The following is a 19,478-nucleotide window of genomic DNA, read 5'->3' on the forward strand; positions in this document are numbered from 1 at the left end:
GACGTGTTCTATCTTCTTCAATATCCCTCTCAGCCTTCACATCCCTCCGAAAAGGTTTGCGCATACCAAAACGAACCTTGCGACCCTTTCGAAGTGTGCGCCTTCCCGAACTGTACGCCTCCCCGAAGTGTGTGCCTTCCAAATTCGGTACTTCGTCAAGCATTCAAAACAAACAACTCAGGTTCCAAAGAATCTCAAAATCTTAGCAAAATGCGTTATTCCGAAGGTTGGAGACCCCTGAACGTGGCCATCGTGGGTGGCGGCATCGGTGGCATGTCCGCTGCGATTGCCCTGCGCCGCGCAGGTCACCAGGTCACCATCTATGAGAAGAATGATTTTGCTGGCGAGGTGGGAGCTTCAGTCTCCTGCGCTGCTAATGGAACTCGCTGGCTTCACGAGTGGGATGTTGATATTGCCAAGGGTGACCCTGTTGTCCTCAAAAAGCTTATCAACCGTGACTGGAAGACCGGAGAGCCGGTTAGTGTGTATGACCTCGCCGATTATGAGGAGCGCTGGGGATATGTGTACAACATGTTCCATCGCCAGAAGATGCACTTTATGCTCAAGGAATCTGCCTTGGCTGAGGAAGGCAAGGGCGTTCCCGCTGTGCTCAAGGTCAACCACCGAGTATGTATACCGATAGCTGATCCAAAAACTGGGGAGCGACATGGCTAACACAAGATTCTTCATAGTGCTCCAGCATTGACCTAGAAACCAACATTATCGAATTCGAGAACGGATACTCCGCCAAGCATGATCTGATTGTCGGTGCTGACGGAATTGGATCGGTGGTTCGCGGTATTGTGGGCATCACTCCCGAGCGTCGCCCTTCAGACCAGAGCTGCTTGCACGCTAATGTCGATGCGGATGAAGCCGCTAAGCTCGGCCTCGCCAACTACTCAGACGATAGCGCACTTGAGTACTGGGGCGGACAAGAGGGCAAATGGGATAAGATTGTTCTCTCGCCTTGCAACGGCGGAAAGCTCCTTTCGTACTATTGCTTCTTCCCTCGTGAGCAGGGCGACAACACCAATCAGACATGGGGCGCTGAGGGCCGACCTGTTGAGGACCTCCTGAAGCCTTACCCTGCGCTCGATCGTCAGGTCTTCAACCACCTTGCCATCGGCAAGGAAATCCAGCCCTGGCGCCTCTGGGTTCATGACCCTTACCCTTACCTGTCCAAGAAAAATGTCTGTTTGCTGGGAGATGCCGGTCACCCTATGATGCCCCACCAGAGCCAGGGTGCCTGCATGGCCATTGAGGATGCGGCGGCTCTTGGTATCCTCTTCAGCAAGAATTCCTTCAATGGAAATGTCGAGCAGACTCTTGAGGCATATCAGCTCGTTCGCCTTCCACGCGCTACTCGGGTCCAGGCTGCTGCTGCGAAGGCCGCTTACAACATTAATGAGCGAATCGGTGAGTTCCATATTCAGAAGGAAGAAAGTGAAAAGAATATCATTTACTGACTGCTTCGTCCAAGGCTTCTCTTGCAATAAGAATACTGCAACTTACAAGGTCGAAGATCCAAAGAATATACTTACTATTGAGGAGATGAATGCGTGAGTGGCTCTGATCTTGGTTCTCAAAGTTTATACTAACGGGGGCTGTAGCTATGACATGTACAGCGATATTAACGAGAAACTTGCCCGGATCGCCGGCATGGAGTATGATGACAACTACGTCTCCGGACTGCCAGTCGGTCTGGAGCTACCCAACGGTGTGACTATCGGAGCTAAGCTGTGAGGTTTGAATGGCTGTACTTGTACCATTGATCACGATTCACTTTCCCATATGTTACCCAGCGATAAAGACTTTGCTATTTCTGTTTGTTATTCAGCGATCAAGACTCCCAACTGTGCTAGATACCCAGTTGTTGCTCTCGGGATGGGTTGGGCGGGTCCCTAGACCCCCTGGTCATACTTATGGCCAATTAATCTCACCCTGTAACTATCTGTTAGCGGTCAAATCTCTCACTTTTTACTCAATCCCAAGCATTTCCATATTATTCATTAGAAAGGTGCGGTGAGCGCTGATCTGGAGAAGGCTAAGGATTGGCAATAATACATGATAGGTGGTTTTATTTATTGCTGTCAGTAACGATGAACATACCTGGGTATATCCTCAGGTTATTTTGATTACTTAAATTGAAGGAGGGAATAGAATCACAACGACTCCTTATCAAGATATCGATGGTTTTCTGTATAGTGTAGTAATGTCACCGGAGTGCGAAAGGCTAGCTCCCATACGCTGGCTTGAAGATCGAAGAAATATCAGTAATTTACAGTGAAGTCACTCTATCATCTAAGCTAGTTCTTAACAGCAACAACAAACAAGCGAGGGTACTGAAGCAAAACCCGGCCATCGACTGAAACAGGGTAGGCTGCTTGCAGACGCTGCAAGTACTCTTGCAAGAAACTGTTCTTCTCTTCTGCGCTCAGAGGATCCAAGTAAGGTCTCAATCCAGTACCCTTAACCCATTCGATGATGGCTTCATGGCTTTCCAAAGCATGATTATAACTGGTCTGGAAGATATCCACCTTCGAGCTAACAGGCTTGAGTTCATCGTATATTTCCTGCGTCGTTTGGAACGTATCTCTGCCCACCTTCGCCAGTGTAGCAGCCCAAGGCCCATTTTCGGCAGTCTCCCGCATCAAGACATGGGAAGGCTCCGAGAGGTTGTTAGGAACCTGAAGGGCAAAAACGCCCCCCGATGGTTGTGTTTCCATTAATCTCTTGACGATCTTGAAGCGTTCATCTCTCTTGAGCCATTGGAACACGGCATTGGAGTAAAACAAGTCCACTGGGCCTGGAGGTGAATAGGACTCCAAATCTCCTACGGCAAATTCGCGGTGCGGGAGAGTTTCTTTTGCCTTGCGAATCATGTCCGGGGACGAATCCATTCCCACGATTTGGGCGTCTGGGTAGCGTGATTCCAGCACCGCAGTGGAGTTTCCTGGCCCACAGCCTAGGTCGACAATGTTCTTCGGCGCTTGGAGAGGAACACGGGAGAGTAAGTCGCGAGCTGGCTGGGTGCGTTCATCCTCAAACTTGAGATATTGCGCGGCGCTCCAGTCGTGCGCGGCTTGCGCCCCTTTTGTAGAGATTGCTCTGCAGGTTGGTAGTCCTGACAAAGCTCTTTGAGAGAACTGAAACAATGCTCTGGATGATTGAATGGAGGACATAATGATCTAGAGGATAGGTATGTATGTGAAATTGGGAAAGGCTGATAATGGCACCGGCTCGGTATTTAAGCAGCGCAGCCGGGGTCAGTCATTGGTGAGGTCAAAGCGGAATCCAACGTCACTAGACATTCAAGAACTGTCTATAATGGTCTTCACCTCCTGGGTCGGCAGATACTTGGCTCAAAATGTTACATTGTATAATTAAGATGCCGATCTGTAATAATTCTAGAAAGATTCGTAATTTAAATGCCTCCAAATGGTGGTCTGTGGAATTGCGGTGGCTCGATCAAAGTGCCGATACTCGGAAGTGACCGAAGTATGGAAACGGATAGTCCGCCACCGGAGCTACATCAATCTCATGACTCTTTCGCTTTTTGAATATGTTATTGGAGCTGGAATGATCAAACCAATAAGGCAGAGAGTATATTTTTCTTGCAAAGGCCGTTGGATGGCAAAATTATCAACACTCCCTAACCAATAACTATTACGCCAGCCTTCGATTATTCGTCAAAGGGTCAAGTGGATCCACAAGCCACAACGCCATTGAAGGTGCTTGGTCAGGACAGTTCACCCCGAAAATAAAGCCACCACGACACTCTTCAATTGATTATGCTAGCACAATGCCGCAATAGGAGTACCAATCTTCTATATGGACTTCTGAAGCTAGAGCCAATTGAATGAAAATTTTACAGTGGAAAAGAACAGCGAAACCTTGCAAGATTTCTGAAACCATCTCAGGCTTGGAGTTTACCTTGTATACATTACTATGGAATATTCCAAATTCTTCTTATCCCCACTAAGAGTGATCGAGTCACGGTTTATCCGGAAGAGAGATATTGAATATGATCTTCGGGCTGGCGCTGACTAGCATTCATCATTGACAAGTTATTTAGCAGGTGATCGCGCTGGTCGGACCATGTTTGTGCTTACTGAAAGTCTACTCGGTACAGTCAGGAGAGAAAACCTGGGAAGTCCCTATTGCAACCTTGGAAGATAGAAGAAATCATTTCGGAGGAGATAAAGTCGCGCTCTTTTATGTTGGCAAACGTGTTGGTCTTCTAAAATAGCCTAGCTGCTTAGCAAACCTGAGAGGCAGCAACATCCCGGTGCCAGTGATAAGCAAGTATATCTACCCAATATACAATTGGTATGCCTGAAAACCGAATTCAGAAGCTGCCCAGGAAGAAATAAGCCCTGTCTGAACCTTCATCTGAACATGCAAAACAAGATCGATCATTTCAGCTATGGTAGTTGCCTCTTTCAGACGATGTGGAAGTTATGGCTCAGCTGCATACATGTCGTGCAACTTAGAGTCTGAAACTGAAGAACGGGGATTCTTCCACGGCAAATACGCCGATTGGCCACTCATCTCAGCCTCAGCATAGATCCGGAAGGTCGCGAGGCTGTGCAAATCTTGAAAGGCTGAGACGAGACGAAGCTGATTGCCCAGGTGGGTGGGCTAAAGCCTGGGCATACAATTTTCACCACCGTAGCTGGATATGTAGCCATATGAACATTGACAGCAGAGGAGATGGCTCGGGGTAGTCTTACTGCACAACACAGGCAGATGGGTTTGGAATGGAATATGGAATTGAGTTTTGTGATTAAACTGAAATCCTTCGGTCGGAAGCAAGGAAAAAGTGCAGAACCATACAAATCTCATTAGCCAGGAATGAAAAGATTTAAAAACAATTTCGAAGGGTCAGAAACAGCTTTTACAGGCGGGAGTTATATAAGTAATCCATCGTTACAGTATACACTGTACAATCATATAACCCACATTGAACAACCTTGGAACCACCCGATCATTATTCCAAAACGATAATTCCAATGAATATTCTAGAAAGCCACACCTAAGTGGATCTAACCTAGTGCATCGTAGTACATGCTTATGCGAAATTGTGCCATGAGCTCCTGTCCACATGGCGTCGGACACAAATACCCCGAGCAACCCGGGCACAAATGACCCGACCTTCCCCCACCATCTCTGGCTCTACCATAGTGGCGTATCGCAGCGAACACCGAACCCTCCAATATGCAGCCCCGCCGAGTTCGTGTCTCCCGATTTCGTGTCTCATTCCCCCGAGCTTAAGATGGAGTCTACATGCGGTATCCATTCTGACGCGTCCAGAAAAGGCTTGTCTACGTTGAGGAGTTTGAAAGTAGGTAATTACAAGCGACGTTGGAGACTTTTGGAAAGTAGGATACGGTTCAAATTCAATAAAATCAAATCCGTAAATTTTGGATTATATACAAGGAAAAAGCGTATTTCGATTCATTTCTCGTCATTTTTATCCATAATCCCTTAACCGAAGAGAGCATCGCCCAGACGGTAGTGGACGGTCTTGATCTGGGTGTAGTTCTCCAGCGCGTAGGAGCCGAGCTCACGGCCAATACCGGAGGACTTGAAGCCACCGAAGGGAGCCTGGTAGGAGAGCAGGTTGTAGTTGTTAACCCAGACGGTACCAGCCTTGATGGCGTTGGAGACACGGATAGCAGTGTTGACGTTCTTGGTGTGGACACCGGCGGCAAGACCTGAGAGTAGGAGTCAGTATGATTCATATAGTGTACAATATAGGGAATAATCTTACCGTAAGTAGAGTCGTTACCGATCTTGATAGCCTCGGCCTCATCCTTGAACTTCTGGACAACAATGACAGGACCGAAGATCTCCTCCTGGGCGATCTTCATCTCGGAAGTAACATCAGTGAAGATGGTAGGCTGGATGAAGTAACCCTCAGTACCGTGGCGCTCACCACCGAGAGCAACGGTGGCACCCTCATTCTTTCCGTGGTTGATGTACTCCATGATACGGTCGAACTGGAGCTGGGAGACCTGAGGACCCTGGAAGGTAGAAGACTCGAAGGGGTTGCCGAGCTGGTTCTTAGCAGCACGCTCCTTGAAGCGGGCAACGAACTTGTCGTAGATACCCTCCTGAACCAGCAGGCGGGAACCAGCACAGCAGCACTGGCCGTGGTTGTAGAAGATACCGAAGTTGGCCCAAGAGATAGCGTTATCGATATCGGCATCGTCGAAGACAATGTTGGGGGACTTGCCACCCAGCTCAAGGGTAACCTTCTTCAAGTTACTCTTGGCAGCAGCCTGGAGGATCATACGGCCAACAAGGGTGGAGCCAGTGAAAGCGACCTTGTCAATGTCCATGTGGCTGGAGATAGCGGCACCGGCGGTGCGACCGAAACCGGAGATGATGTTGATAACACCAGGGGGGAAGCCAGCCTCGACAATGAGCTTGGCGGCGTACAGACCAGACAGAGGGGTCTGCTCAGCAGTCTTAATGATGACAGTGTTACCGGCAGCGATGGCGGGACCGATCTTCCAGGCCCACATGAGGATGGGGAAGTTCCAGGGGATGATCTGACCGCAGACACCGACGGGCTCGTGGCGGGTGTAAGAGAGGGTCTGGTTGTTCTGGTCGATGGTCTGACCAACGATCTTATCGGCCCAGCCACCGTAGTAGCGGAGGCAGCCAGCGGCGTTGGTGACGTCGCTCTTGCCTAGGGTAATGGCCTTACCGTTGTCGATGGCCTCGATAGCGGCCAGGGTCTCAATATCACGCTCGAAGAGGTCGGCAAGCTTGGTAAGCATGCGGCCACGCTCCGAGGGGGTCACATCGTGCCAGGCACCCTCGAAGGCAGTACGGGCAGCCTTGACGGCAACGTCGACATCCTTCTCAGTGGCCTCGTGAACGGAACAGATGACCTTCTCGTTGGTGGGGTTGATGGTCTCAAAGGTCTTGCCCTCGACACCCTTAACAAACTCGTTGTTAATGAACCTAAATTGGAAAGAATCAGCACATGTAGCTAACATCAACGGGAGCAGCTGCAGAAAAAAAGGGATAGAGGGAGGTGAGGGGTGAGGGGCACGTACAAGCCCAAGGGCTGTTCGTAGGTGACGTTGGGGGTCTCGACAGTAGTAGAAAGCGACATAGTGAAAAAGAAGTCAAAGGGGTATCACAATGATGCAAGGAAAGGAAACACGAACACGGAATGCGGACGATGGCAACCTCTTATAAATCGACCCAAACCCTTCTCATGCGGGGTTGGGGAACGCCACAGTTACAGAGTGACTTGGCGGGTACCAGCGGGGCACAGCATTAACCCGATATCGACGGAGGTACCGAATAGGTACTAGGAATGTTCACGTAAACTGGAGACAATCTGCAACTCTCTTGCCTTTATTCGTTCGCCATTAGTAACTCCATCTTGCCCCACATAGTTGTCTTTTTCCCCTTTTCGTCCTATGTAGCTTATTGTACCTCTATTCCAACCGAGGCTACCCCACCTCAATACCATGGCCCGACGATGCCGAGATTATGCATCAAATAGGCTTCTACTCCGTACAGGCCGCAACAAAACCCTTGTGGACATGTTTCGGACCAGAGGAGGGGCATGTGGGCCAGGTGTGATCATCGTGATGTTATTCGCTCTGCGGATGAACATCTCCCCGGTTACAGTCGGTGGGGTAGATATGTCCGGTATTCGTTCCGCTCTAGAGCTCGGGTGGAGCTAGCACGAATTTTCATTCGATTTCTTTCGATTGGTTTCAAGGGTTAGCTTAATATTGGTCGGTCGAGAATGATCAGCCGATCAATCCTTGTTGCTCAATTGATTTGGTATTTTCGCGGAATTCAAATCCGTAGGTATGCATACTGTATGTGCGGGGGATCGTCCAAGAATGTATGATTTTAAGCCATGATTTAGTGATTATTTGACTGCTAGTAAAGTCAAACTACTTTAAAAAACAGTTTTTCAGTTGGATTTGTAACCGTGTTCGATAGAACCTGTCAGATCGGAAAAGGTCCAACTTTCGCCTCCTTGCTTAGACTAGCAGTACGCCAGCAGTAAGCTGACCAGAAATCAACTACAACTTGCCACGATTTAGGAAACGAACAGGGAGATCAACATGCCGTGACCGAAGGTATTCCGCCACGTTCTTCCCCAAAAAGTCCACGGTGGTCGTGACCCCAACCCCGCGATCGAGCAAATTACGGAAGAGGAAATGCACTGCCTGAAGACCGGGGAGTTCAAACCGCTCGATCGCCAGCTGTGGCTGCTGAAGCGCATCATCTCCGAGAAGCTTATGGGCTGTGTCTATCGACAAAAGACTACGTAACCATAGGTATTCATCGCGATGACGGACCCAAAGGCCACAGTTCGCATCGGCGCCCTTATCTCCAGAGCGGCCATGAACAATCCACCCCAACGGTCCCCGAATTGTTGGGCCAAAGCCCTTGGCCAAGTCCACAGCTTGATCGGTGTGTGTAGCAGCTTGTGAAGGCTGACGTGAGGGATATGTCTTAGTCTGTGGTGGAGGCGGGATATCAATCACTTGCGTACGTGCTGTGGGTTTCCAGGGTAAGTGGACTTGATGCTGCACAGATGACTGCGGAAGGAGAGTCACGTAGTACTCGAAGACTGCCCGGGGGAAGCCCTGGCGCATGTCCAGGTGGAAAGTTGCCCCAGGGTAACCCTGCATGATGTTATCAGAAATAGGCTTGACGAACTTCCTCGGTCCGAGAGCTTCTTCATCCCGTGCCTGTGCTACAATACGAAGGGGCACAGTGGCACGATTCTGGTTTTTGGCATCAGGCAAATTTGAGCCAAGCAAGTCAAATTTGAGAGACGTGAATTGCCCGGCAGAAGGAGCAAGCAGCCGTCGGATCTGTGCCTCCAGCATTCGGGCCTTGTCTTCGATATCAAGCCCAGTCAGGAACCACCACGCCTCCGCTTGGAAGCCACCACGCGCTGTTATACCAACCTTGGTGGTGGGAGGGGGTGGACCCGATTGGACCCCTCGTACAGCGACTCGGTTGACACCTCGCTGCTCAAAGTGAATGCCATCGATAATGGCGGTCACATCCGAGTTGTAGTACCACGGCCCTTGAATTTCATACAATAATTGAGAAGTGCAGGTGTCCACTGTGACAGCACCGCCAGTCGAATGAGCCTGCTTGGTGATCACGACGTCACCCTCAGCGGAGATTTCAGCGATCGGATATCCGATGTTCGTCCAACCGTCACCACCGTGCTCCAGAGATTTGAAGCCAGTGTAATTACCACCGCACACGTAATTGCTGCATTCGATGAGATGACCCGCGACGAAAGCGTTCGCTAGCTTGTCCAAATCACTACGCTGCCAGCCATGATACCAGTAAGCAGCCCCAATCACTGGCGAGGCATCTGATACTCGACCGCATAGAACGATATCAGCTCCTTCGGCGAGAGCTGCAGCAATCCCCAGCCCGCCGAGATAACACTGGGCATATATAGGCTCAAAACCCCAGTCGGTCAACTTTTCACCGGTGTAAATGTTCCGAAAGTCAGATTGGCCGCCGGAAAGTGCATTCTGGATAGCAGGTAATACCTCATCACCAGTAACGTACGCTACCTATAAAAACCGATTAGTACTGAGACCTCCTAGAGACAGCTTGAAGATATGTACTTTTAGATCAAGTCCCTTTGCTTGCACCATCCGCGAGACAACATCAAAGAGACCTTTGGTATCGCACACCCCAGCATTCACAGCTACCTTGATACCATGCTTGGCTATATCACCCAAAGCTGGCTCCAAAGCTTCGAGGAACGACAGATCATACGCTGGCATTGCATTGCCAGCCTGGTCCATTCGCCGACCCGCGAAGGTTGCCATATTGAACTCGCTCATAAAGTCAGCGATAATAACATCAACGGGGTCGGTTGGGTAATGTCGGGCAAATTCAGCAATAGCATGGCGACGGTCTGAAGCAGAGCCCGAAGCACCTGAGGTGATTTAGCCAATGCTGCACTGTATGAATATTGAGAGACATACCTGCAATCCGGATGGGTCTGCCTGTAAATGTCATGGCTAGTTTAATCAATTGGCCTTATTTCAGGCGTTGGAAGAATAAAGGGCATTTCAATGTAAGGGATTCCAAGGTTCCAAGAAGATCGTCATGTTGCATGTTGCACGACCGAGGCAACTCGGTCCCGATAATGCGGGGTTAAGATCTGATAATGAACCAATCTTGTGGAAATCGCATAGTCGGCTACTTACTGTGCATTAATTGTTGTGCGAAAATCGAGGACGTAAATTACTTTTATGATTTATTTGAAGATGAAACATCGGTGGCTGCAGGATGGGAGATATGGTAATTGTGCTAGGTACTATATGCAAGGTTTTTGTTTAAGAGATAGTTCATTTCTTAATAATGCAGTCGTAAGAATCATACCGAAGCGCTATAGGAAATACCGCCAACTACCAGAACAGATACTGTATCGCTGGACCTCAGGTCGGCTCGAAGGCAGAGTCTGAGTCGTCGTCATCATCGCTGATAGTCACCTTGGTGGTTGTGCGGGTGGACCGAGAAGACCGGGGTAGGCTGCTGGCCTGCGAACCAACAAAATCGAGGGTGGTTTGAGTCGGTTGGGTTGGTTTAGCAGACCTACCTCCTCGGCGGGGGGCAGTTGCACCGATAGTAGCTGACGAGGGAGCTGGCGAGGCTGCAGCACGCCCACCACGGCCTCGAGTAGTCGCTCTAGCTCCGCGCGCCCTACCCCTTGAAGTCGTTGCACGAGGTTGTTTGACGAACAAAGCTTGTGAGTCGTCATCATCATCCTCCGAAACTACATGGGTAGGCTCATCGTCATCATCATCCAGCATGATCACATCGTCGGCTGACTCTTCCTCAGAGAGGGCCTTGGCTTTACGTGCCCTGGATGGGGCAGCGGCTTTGGTAGAGCCCCGAGTACTAGCAGCCGCACCGCGGCCACGTCCCCTCCCCCGAGCGCGAGTTGAGATTGCTGCCGCACGACTGCGAGCTGGTGCGGAGCCATCTTCACCCGCTTCTTCTTCAGCTGGGTCACCTTCATGATCTGAGTGAATAAGAGCGCCCGGCTGATCCTCCCATGAACCGTCAAACTCGCTATCCCAGCCGTCTGGCTTGGGCTTAAATCGCTTTTTACCTCGAGTAGTGCGTTTCTTGACACCCCTGGAGAAAAGGTCTTCCATCTGGGTGCGGTATTTTTCCATGGCTGTAACCAAAGAACTCTGAACACCCTCCTCGTCATCCATATCATCCTCATCACGGTCCAAAGCCATGAGGTGTTTGACCTGGCTCTCTAAGGATTCATTCACAAACATTTCCATAGCATGTTTGTCATCTTTATCAATAAATTGAGCCACCGCATCACCGAACGTGTTTTGAGGGAGAATGCTGAGCGACTGTGATGCGAGAAATTCTTTGACTAGTTGATCCACCTTGACGGTATCAAGACCTGTCAAGTGTGAAACAGCTGCTTCGTCAGTCGCATCGGCCTTTCGTGAAGTTGCACCTCGCTTCTTGCGGTGGAATTGCACCACATCATTAACGTTGGCAACCTTTCCCACAAATCTATTGGAGAATCTTTGGGGATTCTCACACTCGTAGCTCCCACCCTCGGGCGTAGAGATCTCGACACGGAGTCGAACGAGTGGCAGGGGCATCTCTTGAACTTCCTCATCTTCATTGATTTCGCTGTTCACCTCTAACCATTCTGCCTTGGCCTCCTCTATTAATTCTTCAACGATCTCCATGAGAAGCCGAGTCACCTCGGTTCGATTGTTCTCCTTGCGGGCCAACTTTTGGGCTCCTTTCTCCTCTGATAGAACAATCTCTCGCATCACGAAAGGCCGCACGGTTTTCAAACGAATCGGCTCGCACTTAAATTCCCGTCCTGTGATACTCATTATGGCAACTTGTTTTGGCACGGCCTCTCCGAGTGCTAAAGATGTGGCCACAGAAGACCCCGGCTGCATGACGTGGAAGTTCATCTCTGGATTAAGCCGAGGATTGATAAGACATTCGTGCTCGTGGCCCCACAGGATAAAGTCCATAAATCCAGGCAGGAAGTTTTCTGGTAGATAGCCGGTCTCGGTGTACTTATGGTGATTCTGATGTACGGACATCAGATTGAACCAGTCGTCCTTCTGGATAGAGGGCTGGAAAAACTTGACCTTTCCATCTCTGAAGGTGCGGTATAGACGCTCATCACGAACGTTGCTCATTCCGTAAAGAGCAAGCTTAGTCCGTCCCTTCTGAAGGAGAACTGGCTTGATTTCTATATTGTCTGACTCGGGCGTCCGGCCATAGTAGTTGAGGAGACCAGATACTTGCAACAAGTCAAGGGCTGCGAGATGACCCTCGCCCGATGGATCATCATGGTTGCCGTGGATCGAGAAGACGGGGATGGCGATGTTCATATCCAAGTCCTCGTAATTGACATGATTGAAAGCGCCCTGAAAGTTCTCACTAGCATCACTGAGCAGCTCCAGCTCACAGGGTTTGTCTCCAAAACAGTTCATTCGGATTGATCGCATCACTTGATACATGGACTTTCTTGATGGCTTGTTCTCGTGGAACAAATCTCCCGCCAACAGCACCATGTCCACATCCTGTTCTTTTGCAAGACACATGATTTCGTGAAAGGTTTTCCAGCTATCATCACCCCGGATGGGGTCTCTCTCATTGTAACCAACATGGTTATCAGTTGAGATGAGAATGCGGATCGTCTCCGCCTCTACGTAGATCAGCAAAGGATCTCTTTCGGTAATATTTGAAGCAGGGCTTACCGTCCACTCCTGACATGTTGATTAACTACCAGCTGGCTTATTGTGTTCAATAAAGAGATATCGCCACCTGGTTATAATGGAAGTGAGGTCATGGCAGAGATGCAAGATGCAAGACACCGCGTAAAAGCGCGTGGTCACGTGATCTGACGCGTTACTTATGCAGCAATAATCTCAGTCATAATGTGGATTCACTACAGGGACTGATAGGTATGACTCATTATGAATGAGTACGCTGAAAATGACAAGACATGTTGTGTAGCCATAATAGTTACTAAATACGACCAAAGAAAGTGTAACTTGAAAAGAAATTTCCATTAAACTCGAGTTCTCGACTTTGCTGATTGGCCGCTCCCGGTCGCCGCTTTTCGCCTCCATTCAGGCTTCGTACCTCTTCTCCTCCTCAACGCTTCACTTCGCACGTTCCACCCTCTTCAACTCGCATTTCTATACCTCGACTGGCCCAGGTTTGTTGCTGGCTCAGTCGCTTTCATACAAATCTTCTCCCAAGTTCTTTCATGCAATCCGAGCCTACTGCCGTTTCCGAGAAGACGTCTTTCCGAGATTCACCCCCCGCGAATACCAGTTCTACCCAGCATGGAAATGATTCTGAAGCCGGCCCAGTCTCTGGTCTTCTCCAAGAGAAGCCTGGAGACCCGGCAGCGCTGGACTGGTCGTCTCCCGCAAACATTCACGCGGCCTTGAGCGAATGCGACTCGAGCGATGTTGCCTCAACCCCGCCCTCGGCTCAACGGGTTAGCCAGTATGAGAATGCTGGGTCTCCAGGCAGGAAAGGTGTAGACCTTGGACTTCCAGATGTGGCTAGTGGACCGTCTAAACTTCCTTTGGAAACCCTACCGAATGGTATGCAAATATAGCCTAGATGATAACTCTGCTGCTGCTTTGTCGTACTAACAACTATCTGAAGAGGTTCTTACCCACATCTTGTCGCATCTTCCACCTCAATCTCTTTCGGCGATCACCTTGGTATCCCGTCGTTTCCATGCACTCGTGACGACCCCGCATGCCTGGAGAATCGCTTTCTCGCGGTTCTTCCCCGGCCCTCAAAGCGTGGTGGATGCGCGCCGCTCAGATCAGGCTGACCTGGCGTCGGATAGACGGTATTTCGCGCGGCTGACGGCGCTCGCATCTTGGCGCAGTGAATACATTCTCCGTACTCGTTTAATGCGATCGCTATCACGAGGCAGGCCGGCTGACTTCCAGCCCTCCAAAAAACATGGCACCGTTCGCGCGGCAACGTCTCGCAATGGTAGCGCGGTCGCTACATACACTTCGCAGCTGGTGCTCCCTGTGAGCCATATACATGGCTCTTTTAACAGCCCTGATAAAGAGCCGAAGTTCATCCATGGCGCTTCTGAACAGGGAATCGCCTCGGCGAGTGACCCCTCGACTGTGAAAGTGAGCACCTGGGGATTAGCAGATCACCAGATGTTCCGGCACTTTGCAGATATGTTCCCTGGAGATGCACCGTATGGTCTTGGGGCCGGGGACATGGTCGGCACGTCCAACTCCATGGATGTGAGCCAACCCTACGGCATGATCTATGGTGAGGGTTGTCCGCAAGGTCGCAGCTACTTCATCTCAACTACGGAGCAGCGCGGCCGGTTCTTGGGGCTTTCTGACTTGGGCTCTCACCCCAAGCTTGGTATTCCCGCTGTGAACATGATCCACCATGCAGTGTGTTCCGTGTGGATTGCCAAGTCCGCTTCAATACTCAAGACGACCTCAGGTATTATTGGTATGATGTCTGGCTCTTCTTCCGGTGTACTCACCGCGTATGCGCTGGGTCCTCATCCTACATACGAGAGGCGGTACGAGAAAGGGCAGGTAACTGCCAGATGGGTTTTGTGCCCGGGTGTGCCGATCATCAGCATTGCTGTCGATGAGAGCTACTCGCCGAGGCGTTACTCTCGCCGGCGCATTTGGGCTGTTGCTTTGAATGCGTTGGGCGAGATTTTTTACCTGACGGATATTCCACGGTCGCAAGAGGTTTCACCAACGGCAAAATTGACTGCTGAGCAGTTTGACGAGCTTGCCTGGAAGACTGGTCGTACGGTGCGCTGGGAACTTGTTGAAGCAAGTCGGCGCATCGCTCGCCCAGACCCTTTCAACCGGGAACTCGTTGATGGGAGCTATACCCCCCGGTCCTCATCAGATGTAATGCATCTCGATGAAAATCAGATCGCCGCAGAAACCAAAGAAATCGAAAAGTTTCTTTCCTTCAAACCGAAGCATTTCCGCAAAGTTTGTGAAGGCTGGAATATGCGGCGCGACCTACAAGTTGATTTTGCAGGTGACGATGGACGCGGATCTGGGGAGTCGGTCATTGTTGTCGCTCGAGGCGCTGATGAGACCGAGAAAGCATCCATTCGACGATACATCCGAGCTGTGTCCAATTCTGGCTTGAAATCATCACCGGGAACTCCAGGTCAGGAGCAACCTCGCTCTCTGTTCGGTGGTCCAGTTGGTGCCTCAACTCCGTCCAGCATTCCCGCGTCTCGATCGTCGGGTCAGCTGAACGAAACGGTTGAGAACAGCGAATGGAGGATCTCAAACTTCGAGTTTGATGATCGCAAGTCAATTGAAGTGACTACTACTGCCTTGGATAGCTCTCTATTCGCGACCGTCACTGCAGAGGAAGATCCTCTTTTAGCAATGTCTGGAAGCTCCTTTTCGTCTGCAACATCCTCCCCAATGCTGCCTCATATGGACCAGCCACGGACAGTTCTTGAAGTTCCAGGACAGCGAGCAAGATACCTAGCTGTGGGAACGGCCACCGGCGCGGTGTACGTTTGGGACATACGTGCATTGCCAGCACAAAACCCAGACGTCATCAATACCATCGCTCCGCTCAGGATCATTCAAACCGAGTCCCCCCAAGTATCCTGCGTGGCACTCACATCGTTATATTTGGTGCACGGTGGCAACGATGGCCTCGTACAGGCCTGGGATCCCTTGGCCTCATCCACGCGCCCAATTCGGACCATCAATTCTCGTTTCTCATCCCGGGCTCGGCGTCGCCTGGTTCAAGCAGAAGCCACCATGCACGGCGTTGGAAATAATTTTTTCGCTACGGGCGCCATCTGCCTAGACCCAGATCCAACGGTTCTCCGCGGTATGGTATCTCTCGGTACCCACCTCCGGTACTGGTCGTACAGTTCATCTGGTGCCGATCAGTACAAAGGTACCAAACGCCAACTTCGACGTGGTCTTCGCGGCAGTAACGGGGGCGGCATTGGGCAACGCTTCACTCCTAGTGGACGCGGAGCAATTCATGATTTCATCGAAGATGAACGCAAAGAGATCAAACGACAAGAGATCGAAGACGCTAAAGAGCGAGCACATCTCAGCGCCCGTTTCGGCATAGATTTACTTGGTCCCGATATCGATGAAGAACAACTTCTCCTCTACGCCCAACTTCTAAGCCAGGAAGCGCAAAGCGGAACAGATGCGCAGAAGCGTGAAGAGAACGCTATTGCAAGCTCTGTTGGCACTTCTATTAGTGATCCAGCCGGACCTAGTTCTTGTGGTTTGGATGATTTGTCGTCTTCTTCGTCGCCGTGGCAAAACGCCGCCGATGACGCCGTGGATGATGATTTGGCTGAAGCTATTCGTTTGAGTCTGCTCGATGAGAAGCCTACTGACTATACCCCTCTGCCTGACTTGACGCCATCTATCCCGATTAAATATGCGAAGGGTGTTAGACGGCGGTCGTTGTCACCGTCTCCGTCAGTGGCTGGCCCCGAGAGCAGTCAGCAGAAAGAGATGGATGATCTTGAATTTGCTATTCAGCTTAGCTTGGCTGAGGATCAAAGTCGTGATGTCCAAGAGTGGGAGGAATACCCTGCTCTTGCATCGGGGCCCTTGTCCTCTTCTCAATCTTCTGGGAAGGGCAAGGGCAAGGCGAGAGCGATCTAGGCGGTAGATTTTTCATATGCATACACCTGCAGTGGAATGGATTAATATGTAGAGCCGGCATTTATTTCGCATACTGTTGATTTTGTTTATTTATGTTGTTGCTTTTCCGTTCTCGGTTAGAGTTAGACTCGAATATATGTTTTATTATCAATGATTCTAGAGCTTTAAACAGAAGCAGTGATAGAACCATAGGCCTAGAAACAACAGCTTTAATAGTCGACCCGAGTCAAACAAGCAAGTGAAGTATTCTGGTTAGAAAACGTCAAAAAGGTATTATAAGTCCACGTGTCAAGGTGACGCCCTGAATTAAGAACAGTAGGTTGACAATTGTTCCCTCACAATGGAGTAAGGTACCCAAAACAAGTATTCAATCTCCAGGAATGCATGGCCGAGTTAACTAACTACGACTATGAAGCCTCACAAGATATCAGATAAAATAGAGACACTACACTACCTCGGTAGGAATGTCTCAGTCATGAAAAGACATTCATTGTTCAATACACAACAACCATGTGCAAGAATAGTAAAAATAACAAATAACCAAGCATCCACAAGAAACCTGCCGAAGAAGTAAAAAAAAAAAAAGAGAAAACCAATTTCTAAACTCTATGCATCCACAAGCCATATCCTTACATCAAGGAAGCAAGCAGCATGAAGAAACCGCTAATACCACCAAGAGCAAGGGGAGCGCCGTTGATCATGGCAGCGTTGCTGGTGGAAGTAGAGGTTCCGGTGGAAGAGGAAGACGAATTGGTACCGCTGGGACCAGCAGACTCATCATCACTCAGGATCTTGAAAGTGAGGCCAGTGATCTGGGCACCAGTGTAGTCGTACACAGTCTGGGAGAGAGAGGTGCTAGTGACAGAGACAACAGAGCCGGTGGGAGCATCGGGCAGACCACTCTTGATGTAGTCAGAGACCTTGGAGGGAGCTGCGGGCAAGTCCCAGGCATTGTAGAAGTCCGAGCTGGTAATGAGATCAGCAGCACACTCGGGAGCAGAGATGCTGGTCTGGGTGCTGTTGGCAGTCGAAATGCGGTCCATATCGAGCTTGTTGAACTGCTTCTTCAAGTTGTCGAAGTCGACCAGGGTGGTGACAACGGAGGAGCTGTTAATGTTGACGAGACCATAGTTGTTATCCTCCTGAGTCCACTCGTAGACAAGACCACCAGAGAAAGCCTGAGTCATGTCCTCGCCGTACAGAGCCTGAACCTCAGAGAAGGTACGGGGAGTAACCTCGTTACATCCGTACTCAGAGAAGAAGACGGGCAGAGTGGCGTTGGAGAAGTCCTCAGTAAGAACATTGTATCCAGAGGAGGTGTAAGTGGCATCACCACACCAGGAGTAAGAGTTCAGACCGAAGAAGTCAGCAGACGACTCGGTGGAGTTGGAGAGAGTGCACTCGAAGTAAGTAGCAGTGTCCATGAGGATATCACGGACATCAGCAGCGGAGTAACCGACGGGGATGGTGCGGTCAACGTTGTTCTTGATGTACTGCTTCATATCACGAACGACAGCACGAACATAGGCAGGAGCGCTGTAGGTAGCGTCCTCATTGATGACCTCGTTACCAGCAAAGAAACCGAGGACGTTATCGAAGGCCTTAAAGGCCTCGATAACACCGAAAACCTGCTTATAGTAGCCGGCGTTGTAGCTGGTCCAGGGCTTGGCTCGGTTCAGCGAACCAGTGGAGTAGGGGGAGTTGACGTCGAGGATCATATAGATACCGGCCGCATCGAAGATTGAGGCACACTCGTTGTGGTCCAGGGTGGGCTCAATGTTGTAAACACGAATAGTGTTGATCTAGATAGACTATAATTAGTACATGCTTATTCTCGTTCGCAAGTACGTGCGTGTTCTCGTCTGCATGATTGCAAGATCATTTGATCATTCGCAGGTACCGGCTTATTCCGTTCGCATGTTCGTACTTACACCCAGTTGCTGCATGAGAGTGGCATCACGGAGACAGGCATCGGGCTGGCTCAGGGGATCTTTTTTGGCGCTAAAGCCGGACTCGCCACCGGGCTGGTAGCTATGTGCGTGTCAGTTCAATGTCTTGATGCGAAGCTGGTTATCAAATTCGGCAACATACTCAACACCGATAATCTGGAAACGCTCCTTGGTCTTGGAGTTGACAAAGTCCTTGCCGTCAACCTCAAGAGTGGTGACAGCAGCGGCAGTGCCCATCAGGGCAAAGGCAGCCGTAAGCACACGGCCGTAAGACTATATCACGTCAGCCCAAGAACCTTTCCACACCGCGGATTCCATGATATTTGCTATGAATTTTCCTTCATCTGGATATTGGGTTGTACATACGAAAACCATGATGAAGCGATCGGGGAGTATGGGGGTAAATAAATGCTTGAAACGGGAGAGCGATTGGAGGTATAGAAAGTTGGGGAGCGAACGACAGCGCAAAGCGCGGGAAAGAACGAACGTCAGGCGATATAGATCACCAAAGAATTAGAGATAAAGCGAATAGCAAGCAGATCAGGTTGAAGTTAAAGAAAAAGGAGAATGGGAGTTTAAAAACCAGCGGATTATGATCGGCGGGGGAGACACTTCAGCGTGAGGTGGAGCCCACTATGGATGAGCGTCCAGTCACGATCAGGGTTAGGGGTCCAAGTCCCTGAGTCCCTGGAAGTTCCTGAGACGCTGCGGGTCCGTCATGAAGTCACACCTCTGGCACCAATTAATTATAAGGAATTGATTGGTTTCAATTCCCCCCAGTTTCAGCCACATTTTCTATTTTCAA

The 19,478-nt window shown here is 50.1% G+C and overlaps 7 protein-coding genes across 7 annotated transcripts; 2 read left to right on the forward strand and 5 right to left on the reverse strand.

Moving 5' to 3' along the window:
* Positions 1-210: 210 nt before the first annotated feature.
* N7503_000200 (FAD-dependent oxidoreductase) lies at positions 211-1,743 on the forward strand (the record flags this gene model as incomplete). Its single annotated transcript, XM_057059761.1, has 4 exons — positions 211-627; positions 693-1,416; positions 1,481-1,559; positions 1,611-1,743. The coding sequence occupies 4 exons, from the start codon at positions 211-213 to the stop codon at positions 1,741-1,743; spliced, it is 1,353 nt and encodes a 450-aa protein (XP_056926684.1).
* A 563-nt stretch (positions 1,744-2,306) lies between these two features.
* Positions 2,307-3,182, reverse strand: N7503_000201 (Trans-aconitate 2-methyltransferase; the record flags this gene model as incomplete). Its single annotated transcript, XM_057059762.1, has 1 exon — positions 2,307-3,182. One exon carries the CDS (start codon positions 3,180-3,182, stop codon positions 2,307-2,309), a length of 876 nt encoding a protein of 291 aa, XP_056926685.1.
* Positions 3,183-5,487: 2,305 nt separating this feature from the next.
* On the reverse strand, positions 5,488-7,129 carry N7503_000202 (aldehyde dehydrogenase family protein; the record flags this gene model as incomplete). Its single annotated transcript, XM_057059763.1, has 3 exons — positions 5,488-5,717; positions 5,774-6,975; positions 7,071-7,129. 3 exons carry the CDS (start codon positions 7,127-7,129, stop codon positions 5,488-5,490), a joined length of 1,491 nt encoding a protein of 496 aa, XP_056926686.1.
* Positions 7,130-8,063: 934 nt separating this feature from the next.
* Positions 8,064-10,044, reverse strand: N7503_000203 (acyclic terpene utilization AtuA family protein; the record flags this gene model as incomplete). Its single annotated transcript, XM_057059764.1, has 3 exons — positions 8,064-9,590; positions 9,645-9,961; positions 10,011-10,044. 3 exons carry the CDS (start codon positions 10,042-10,044, stop codon positions 8,064-8,066), a joined length of 1,878 nt encoding a protein of 625 aa, XP_056926687.1.
* A 422-nt stretch (positions 10,045-10,466) lies between these two features.
* Positions 10,467-12,804, reverse strand: N7503_000204 (MRX complex nuclease subunit; the record flags this gene model as incomplete). The annotated part of the gene is made up of 2 exons (XM_057059765.1): positions 10,467-12,736; positions 12,789-12,804. The coding sequence occupies 2 exons, from the start codon at positions 12,802-12,804 to the stop codon at positions 10,467-10,469; spliced, it is 2,286 nt and encodes a 761-aa protein (XP_056926688.1).
* A 303-nt stretch (positions 12,805-13,107) lies between these two features.
* On the forward strand, positions 13,108-16,724 carry N7503_000205 (F-box and WD domain protein; the record flags this gene model as incomplete). Its single annotated transcript, XM_057059766.1, has 2 exons — positions 13,108-13,649; positions 13,714-16,724. The coding sequence occupies exons 1-2, from the start codon at positions 13,304-13,306 to the stop codon at positions 16,722-16,724; spliced, it is 3,357 nt and encodes a 1,118-aa protein (XP_056926689.1). The 5' UTR covers positions 13,108-13,303.
* Positions 16,725-17,338: 614 nt separating this feature from the next.
* gel2 (1,3-beta-glucanosyltransferase gel2) lies at positions 17,339-19,363 on the reverse strand. Its single transcript, XM_057059767.1, has 4 exons — positions 19,040-19,363; positions 18,816-18,946; positions 18,656-18,755; positions 17,339-18,526 (listed from the first exon to the last, which is right to left on the reverse strand). Exons 1-4 carry the CDS (start codon positions 19,046-19,048, stop codon positions 17,354-17,356), a joined length of 1,413 nt encoding a protein of 470 aa, XP_056926690.1. The 5' UTR covers positions 19,049-19,363; the 3' UTR covers positions 17,339-17,353.
* Between the last annotated feature and the right edge of the window lie 115 nt (positions 19,364-19,478).

This window comes from Penicillium pulvis, assembly GCF_028828015.1.
Source record: "Penicillium pulvis strain IBT 33274 chromosome Unknown contig_10_segment0_segment0, whole genome shotgun sequence".
Lineage (NCBI taxonomy): Eukaryota > Fungi > Ascomycota > Eurotiomycetes > Eurotiales > Aspergillaceae > Penicillium > Penicillium pulvis.